Source organism: Cariama cristata, unplaced genomic scaffold (genome assembly GCF_000690535.1).
Source record: "Cariama cristata isolate BGI_N322 unplaced genomic scaffold, ASM69053v1 scaffold16075, whole genome shotgun sequence".
Lineage (NCBI taxonomy): Eukaryota > Metazoa > Chordata > Aves > Cariamiformes > Cariamidae > Cariama > Cariama cristata.
The window spans coordinates 10,460-19,191 of record NW_009618302.1 but is presented as its reverse complement, the minus strand read 5'-3'; the positions used below and the strand labels follow the sequence as shown (position 1 = coordinate 19,191).

Below are 8,732 nucleotides of genomic sequence, written 5' to 3'. Positions count from 1 at the left end.
TTACAATGGATCAAAGTTCTTGGGTCAGCTCCTGCAGCTAGTAATGAATAATGTTATAACTCAAACCTCTTTGCTTTCCCCATATACGATAGTAATAAGTTCACATTAGTAAAGTGGAAGGGATCCCTGAACTTTAGAAAAATAATTAGGCACAAGATCATGGTGACCTACAGGGAACTGTGTGTGAGAGGAGGCGGACGGGAAAGGAAGGGTACAAAGCCTGGAAACATGAGCTGCTTTTATCCTGAGATGATTTTGAAAGTTTCCCTGTTGCATAAACCTCAACAAGCAGCCTTTGACAGCACAACACTAGAGCCAATCAGCCGCCAGTTTCTTTGACATCATGCACTTTCTGAAAAGGATTAGATGAAGTCAACTTTGGTGCTAATGCAAATGTGAAAAAAATGTAGCAAAAATCCTGGTATAAGAAGGAAGAAAAAAAAAAAAAGTGGGAAATAAATGCAGGAAGAAGATACCATTTTGTTGTACCTTTCATTGAAGGTACCTAACATAATACGTGTAAATAAAAATCAGAAAACGAGCATAATAAGCTGATATTTGTCTGGCTGATAAAGATCACTTAAAAATTTTTCCATTTCTACTAGCAACAATAGGGTGGTGCAGGTTGGGATTTTTTTGGTGGCTTTTTTTTTTTTTTAAGATCTTAGAAATAGCCTTATCTTCTCTGTTTTAAGGCTATTTAATAATTTGGACAGGCATTTATGTTAGCTGAAGTAGTGTTTAAACAGCAACATTTTTGATCTTCAACAAAACTTTTCTTTCCAGTATTAAGGTATTTGTATAATGAATAATTTACAGGAACTAATACATGCCTAACTACCTCAGCACCATACTAACAAACAATATTCTAATAACTTACAAACATCTTATCTGGTAGGCTCACACTACACATTTACATTAAGAGACCTAAGTAAAAGCAGTTAACTAAATACAAATATCAACTAAATAGGCTGGGAAAAATACGTTTCTAATCTACATATAAAGAGAACTAAGCCTCTAAGTGTTAAAGTGAAAAGGGCAAATGAAAACCTCAAAAGAAACAACCTCTCCAACTAACAACTCTACAGGGAAAAAAAACCCACAACTATACTTCAATAGAGATAGAAAGAATGGCATTCCAAAAGGTTTGGTTCCCCCCTCCTGTCCCTCCGTTCCCCCAAATCCACATACTGCTTCTGTAGACTTTCTAGAATAACCAAGTTCTCTTATACCTGAAAAACAATAGCTGGGAGCGTAGTCTGATAGTACCCATCTTGATCTGCTTCTGGTTCAGTTTCTTTTATCCAGTCTTTTTTATCTGTCTCCAGTGCTTTTCGTAGCCAGCCAATGATGTTAGACTACATTAAATAAAGCAACCAAGAAAAAGAAAAGATTTTTTAATTTAACACAACAAAAAAAACTCCACTAAAATATTTGGAATAGCAGCCATTTCCATAATGAAGAGTGGCACAGCAACAGATAACGACCACTCTTGTCATCCCTACAGGATATAGGTAATATAGACAAATTAAAATTTGCATTGACAAAGACAAAGGTTAGTACTGGTAAATTAGTCATATAGTTTGAATCAAGCTTAGGCACATTTTGGAAGGGGAGTGCTCCAAACACAAAGAGCAAGTCAGTTTGTCAGAATCAACATGTTTACTAACTTTGGAAGCATTTGTTAAGCCTCAGGCTTTAGGTTTCAAACTGGATTTTTCAACAACTGAAAAAATTAGGGTAATACTTAATGTAGGAAAACTAGCACATATCTGCTTCTAGTTCCTTTTTACCTACATTTTAGGAAACTGTATTTGTTACTGTTGGGGAATAAAACCCCAGGATTAGATTAAATGAGTTGCGTTTCTTGGAACTTAAGTGCTGCAGAAAATAGTGATGGAGACACAACAGTTGGCTCTCCTCCCATCCACCAAGCACATTATACAGAGACATTAAGACCAAGTGGTTTTAGAACTAGATTAAGGCAGTTTTCTGATCACTTGCATGACACAGATACCATGGCCATATTTGTAAGAGCAGGTATAAAGACCAGCATGTTTGCTAAATATGTAATTGGATTCTTTGATTTCTGACTATTTAAAATAATTATCCCTATGTTTTCAAAGGGTTGAAGGTTTCTGCCTCTTTTCTACTTTGTTCACATTTAGTTAAAGTCCCTAGTAATATAAAGGGTCATATTTCTTTCGAACATGTAACAGGCATATTAGTGTGCCCTACCATGCAAAATTAAACATGACCAGTAGTCACATACAGAAAGGACAAAAAGTCTAAAATACTTACATTTCTTTATTTTTTAAAAAAAAATTTACATTTTTTAATGTATTGAATTAATATATTTTGGTCAAAACTCCTATCAGCAGATAGGATAACGGAAGAAACTGAAAGCTCTAGAATCTTCCTTGGTAAGAAAGGCTGCTGACCAAACACAGACCTGTAGTTTCCTTCTCTGTTTGACTACAGCAAGTGGCCTGTCAAGTCCTGTATCTGCTAAGTACATACAGTACCATCTTCACTTATGTGAAACGATGTGCTATCTTATTTCCTCATAAGCATGGAACTGCTCTGATGAGATACGATTTGCAAAGAACAATTAATCTTTTAAGCCAGCAGCCCAGGGGACATTAAAATTTTTTCACCTTAAGATCATTATTTACAAGAACTTTTTTTTTCAACCTGAGGTGGCTGCAAAAAAAACCAAAAATCTATTAGAAATCCTTTAAAAATCTATTAGCATTTTATTTCTCATGAAAATGAGACATTTTTATTGACTTAATTATCAATATTTAAGCTGACAGTTACAATTAGGAAATACTTTCATTTACCCAAACAGAACTAGTTATATTTTGTTTATAAATAGTTTTAAACATAACATCAAAAGAAATAAAGTAGCAGTGTAAGTGGGGATGTGTAGAAAATTAGATCAGGCTGAATCCTGTGAAACACACAGGCAATTTCAGTATTTTCTGCCTTAAAAAGAAGATACAGCCAAAAATCAAAACCAACAAAAGAAAGCCACTCTGTGTCTAACAGAATAGCAGCTTTGCTTTATTTTATTTACAGAATATGAATACAACAACGTTCTATATATAATTTTTTCAGTAAGTAGGGAAAAAACATTTCTGAAAAACCAATATAGGTATATTTTTTCATCTTATGAGGGAACAAAATGAATTCAAAGGTATTTCCTGATTCAAGCCAAAAGTAGCTTGAGAAAACAAACCAATGTTTTTTTGTCCTAAAGGTAAGTGCAGAAAAATAAACTTGCATAAAAGTCCTAGTAAAGCTAATGTGAAGCAGAGCCTCTACTAGCAACTTCCTTGAGACATAACATTGCTTTGTACTATTGTGATGAGTATCAAGTCCAAATAGTTGCTGTTGCTGCGCATATTTTAGTAGCTGACACATCCAAGGAAGCAAAAAATTTCCCTTCTTTGCTTGGCAGAGCTCCTAAACTTAAGAGGAGTAGGAATTCAATTGAACAACGTAAGAACTGCAAATCCAAAGTTCCAACTATCCCAATATCCAGTCTCAGAAGCAATCAACAGTGGATCTTTAAAGAGAAATACATTTAAAAACCTGACAATCACACACTGATTCCTTTGTCATGTAGTTGACCAGTTTCCAGTGACTCTTAGGATACCAAGAAGTAGCCTTTATATTTAAGGTGCACTTGAAATGGCATGCACAAAAGGGAATTATGCTCAGGTAGTCGACAGGCATGAAAGGAAAAAGACTTAAGAGAATCAAACTGGCAAACACGAGCATCCTGATTACCTTCAAAAGATCGTATCTGAACATTGACGTAGTTACTATAGGGACCAAGATGTATTCAGTGGCTTGTAAGTATAATGAAACCTAACATACTAGCACTTGTCATGATTTGTATCTATAAAACCATCTAATTACAACTTTATAAACAAACCTACACATAGTATATGAAAATTTATAAGAGTAATGATATCAAATTCACATTTGTCATATTAGTTTCCTCTGATGGAGGAACAGCACTGAGGCACTAATGCGGCTATAAACTCATCCGAAGATGTCTTTATATTATTATGACTCACAGTAAGAGTTGACATATACTTGCTGAGAAGCTGGTCTACCACATTTTGCGAAATCAGAGGATTCAGAGAATTTACATCCACTTCGGGAGACAGTTCTGAATTTCCCATCATCTCTGTACTGAGTTTTTAAAAAAAAAAAAAAAAAGAAGAGAGACATTGCAGATCAGTGAAGAAAAAAAAAAAAGAGATAAAAAGTTAAACATCATGCAGCTTTTTCTGTATGACCACTCTAAGGGGTAATTTTCCAAGATCTATATATTTCAAAAAGTCCTTAATAGTAACTGTAACAATAAATGCATTTACAAGGAATGTGAATAAAACTATATAAAAGAAAGAACAGGATGTAAAACCTATAGCCCAGCATATATTAAAAAAATACAATGTTACAGACATTTTAAATATTCAAGCCTTTCATGTGTTTCTAACTGTTATCTACAAGAATTAGCAATTGCTTAAGACTGAATAAAAGACAAGTGGTTAACCTGTGGGCTCTTAATAGGGGATATTTTTAATATGTCTCTTAAATTTCAGAGATGATGATAGACAACTTACACATTCTGAATTTCAGAATGGGAAAGATCAGTGAAAGGTACGAAATACTGTTCTCAGAGTTTCTCAAAAGAGCTTCTGTTTTTCTACTTGTATCACATCCATATGAAATCTAAAACATATTAAAAGAAAGTCTACCAATGCTTCCTATATTGGTAGGGAATACACCTAATATAAGAGAAGGAGGCATCTTGCGTGCCAAATCAAAAGTGCACTTCCTGGGTGCTGTATTATAACAGCACCATTAGTTATACTTGCTTGCAAAGGAAAATTCTTAATTTTATAGGATTAGAAAGAAACTAGAGCAACCCCCAAAAATATTTTGATAAGGATTATATAAAATTAATCCTTTACAGTGATATTTTGCATCTATCTGTCTATATATATAAAAAAAATAAGATTATATAATGAGTTGCTTTTGTAACTAAAAAACCCCAAAGCTTTGCTAAAGCACAAGACTGAAATACTAGGAGTTCTTCCTTGCTCAAACAATCAATAACTCAAAACCACACTCTTCAGAGAGGGCTTTATTAACAGTTGATGGAAATATATTCAATCATAACAACAAAAAATGTTTCACCTTCCATTTATAATGTGCCCTTCAGAAGGAAGCCACAAATTCTATATTTGCAGTGGCAACTATAAAAAGCAAATAGCAAATTTAAAAAGTGTTTAGTTTGTACATTTCTGCAAGTTAAAGTTGTTCTCCGGGTACATTCAGTGAGTCAGCATAGAGGTGCTTCCACATCATGAAAAGAAAATCTCAAAGCACTAAAAATGAAACCATGCTATGGCTAACTACTGGCTAACTATGGCTAACTAAAAACCAAAATTCTTGTCTTTGAAGCCATAAAAGCTACTGTAACTGGACGCTTTACATTTTTAGCATCTTCCTGAGCCTGTAGGACAAGAGACTGAAGGTCTTTTAAGTGGCTCAAGCTATTGAGAAAACTGAATTCCATTCTGTTTCTGTTTACATCAAGAACACACATAATAGCAGGACCTGCTCTAGCCTTATTCAAGGGAAATGTGAGAAGCTGTTTATGGTATTGTGCCATATTAAAAATTATTTCTAGCCTCATTATACTATCATTATCCCTACTTCACAAGGCCACAGAGTCATTAAATCTTTCTCAAAGCTTATCAACTGAAATCTCAAAACAAAGATCACAGGCTTCTACCTTTAGCTCCCAAAGAGAAAAATTCTTCCTATGCACAAGTTCTCTTTCCCGATTGCCACAACCCAAGTATCTGGGGGAAAGGAAGCGATAGACAACCCTCTCTAACTGTAGGGAAGGTTATAATCAAGATAAAATTTCAACCAGAATTGTAGTATCTGGAAACTAACGTTTTAGACAGCTTCTCTTCTGCCTCCTATGCCAGGCTTGCCACCAATTCTGCTCTGTCTTGCAAAAAGATGTACTAAATCCAGAGACAACATCCAGCTAGATATAGAGTACCATACCATGCCCTCCATTCCTTAGAGTGAAGATTGGTGACGCTGTCTGTAGCAATGTTGGCAAACTCTTAGCAGTTTTGTCACACATAATCAGTATCTGACAAAATGATGCTATGGGGATCAGGATCTTACAAGACTTACATTTTCCCTGAAACACAGATTAGAGTCCTGGTCCCAGCCCGGTACAGATTTAGTAATAGCTGTATGTTTCCAAAGCTCTCATTGACTTAAATATGAAAGAGAAATACACCTAGTACAGTAAATTTGCATCCCACTCAAATATTAAAGCTTATTACTCCACGTGGATCCTCATTTTATTTCTGAGCTATGAGTTGAGCACAATTCTAAAAACATGCTCTGATAAAGAAGAAAACAATTCTTTTAAAACTCCTATCCCAAGCACAAATACAGGCTGGGTGAAGAATGGATTGAGAGCAGCGCTATGGAGAAGGACTTGGGGGTGCTGGTTGATGAGAAGCTCAACATGACCTGGCAAAGTGTGCTTTCACCCCAGAAAGCCAACCATATCCTGGGCTGCATCCCAAGCAGCATGACCAGCAGGTCGAGGGAGGGGATTCTGCCTCTCCACTGTGGTGAGACCCCCCTGCAGTACTGCCTTCAGCTCTGGCGTCCTCAGCCCAAGAAAGATATGGACCTGTTGGAGTGAGTCCAGAGGAGACCACAAAGATGATTCAAGGGCTGGAGCACCTCTCCTGTGAGGACAGGCTGAGAGAGCTGGGGTTGTTCAGCCTGGAGAAGAGAAGGTTCCGAGGAGACCTTAGAGCAGCTTTCCCATATCTAAAGGGCCCTACAAGAAAGCTGGGGATGGACTTTTTACAAGGGCATGGAGCGATAGGACAAGGGACAATGGCTTTGAACTGGAAAAGGGAAGATTTAGATTATATATTAGGAAGAAATTCTTCCCTGTGAGGGTGGTGAGGCAGTGGAAGAGGTTGCCCAGTGAAGCTGTGGCTGCCCCATCCCTGGAAGTGTTCAAGGCCAGGTTGGATGGGGGCTTGGATGAGGTTTTGAGCAACCTCGTCTAGTGGAAGGTGTTCCTGCCCATGGCAGGGGGGTGGAACTAGATGGTCGTTAAGGTCCCTTCCAACCAAACCATTCTATGATTCTATCTTGCAAATACTGTAAACAGAATTATGCATGGCTTTCTTATCAACTCATTACATGGAAAAAAACCCTCAATGCTTCTCTTAATTGGTCTGTATTTTCTCAGCTGGTTTTGAAGTGCAGCTGTAATATGCAAATACAAACGTATATGTTCCCTCTAACATTCAATTATATTTAATAAAAGTAGAAAAATATTAGAAAGGACAAAACTATCTTCCACCATACAATGTTCCATAGCAGTGAACAAGGAATGTAACAGCAGTTTAGAACCTTTTTTTCATACAGGGAAAAGAGGGTGAAATATCACAGAAACCCAGTTCTCATGATGTCATATAGGCCATCCTCCTTCACAGTTTATTATAAACATATCCCTACAGAGAATTGTTTATTGTATTGCTAAGAGATGTCCAGCGACTGAGATTTGGTATGCTCTGCAAGCATCCCACTTGAGCACTTTACTTTTCCCACTCATAAGCCTGAGCTGATTTCTTCTTCCACTGTCCACTACAAACATACACAACAGCTATCATCCTCTTTGTAACAGTTTATTGTAACCTATAAGAATACAATTATTGTACTGCCCTCTCAGTCTTTTTGTTTTGTTTTAGAGAAGAGAGAAACTCAAAACTCAAAGCCTTAAATTTTTTCCTGAGATAGTGCCTCTAATTTCCATCACACTTGTTACATGGATATACAGGGGAGAAGGTATCTTGTACCGTGTTTACTCCTCTCATTGTTTCACTTCCTTTACAAGATTCTGCCATCAGGTGCTACGAGCCACATAACCTGCTTTAGCAGGAGTGATCCCTTGGTGATTTGTTTGCTTTCTAAACAGATGCAATGCTGGCTTTGCTCCCTCCCTTTGCCCTTCCTATGATGGAACACATGGATCGAGAGAGCTTTAGCTTTGAATTGTCTAATTCAATAGCAATCTGCTCTACTGTCTGGGGGAAGAACAGAAGGGCAATTTTAAGACCAAGAATTGCCTTACTAGAACATCAGCCCCAGGACATAAATGAAAAACTGGGGAGCAGGATTTCTGCTAAGGCCATGCCTCTATAGGTACAGGGATTCACATATTTCTGATTTTCATTCACTGGGGAGTTAGTCCTCTGGATTTCTATTAACAAAAAAGGAAAGGACAATGAACTCAGTTCCTTATTAGTAGCTGCATCTCTCATATACCCTGCACAGGTATGTAAGTATGCATTAGTGGGTCCTCCTGATTGTTCCTTGCAGGGAAGAAAAGGCAGCAAAATGTCGTAGCGTAGAGCAAAGCACAGAGTTCTGAACACAAAATGCATCTTAAAGCTGGTTATAAAAATTCTACAAAACACTGTTATCTCCTACCTATTTGCTTTATGGTATTATACTCCAAACCTGTCAAGTGTCCAATTTATTGAATTAGTAAGATTGAACAACTGAAGACAGCAAAAGTGTACACAGCGCAGACCCTGGGTCAATGCCAGCTATTGAGAACAGGATTATAGTCATGAGCCACAGAAAGCCTA

At 36.9% G+C, this 8,732-nt stretch overlaps 1 protein-coding gene across 1 annotated transcript in view; it reads right to left on the bottom strand.

The window, feature by feature from the left end:
- The window catches only part of EXOC3 (exocyst complex component 3), a 25,172-nt gene that overhangs the window by 8,546 nt on the left and 7,894 nt on the right, over positions 1 to 8,732 (bottom strand). Inside the window, exons 4-5 of the mRNA XM_009700820.1 lie at positions 4,089 to 4,206; positions 1,233 to 1,358 (exon numbers count right to left, since the gene is read on the bottom strand). Coding sequence (XP_009699122.1) covers positions 1,233 to 1,358; positions 4,089 to 4,206 — 244 coding nt within the window. The remainder of the gene's footprint in view (positions 1 to 1,232; positions 1,359 to 4,088; positions 4,207 to 8,732) is intronic.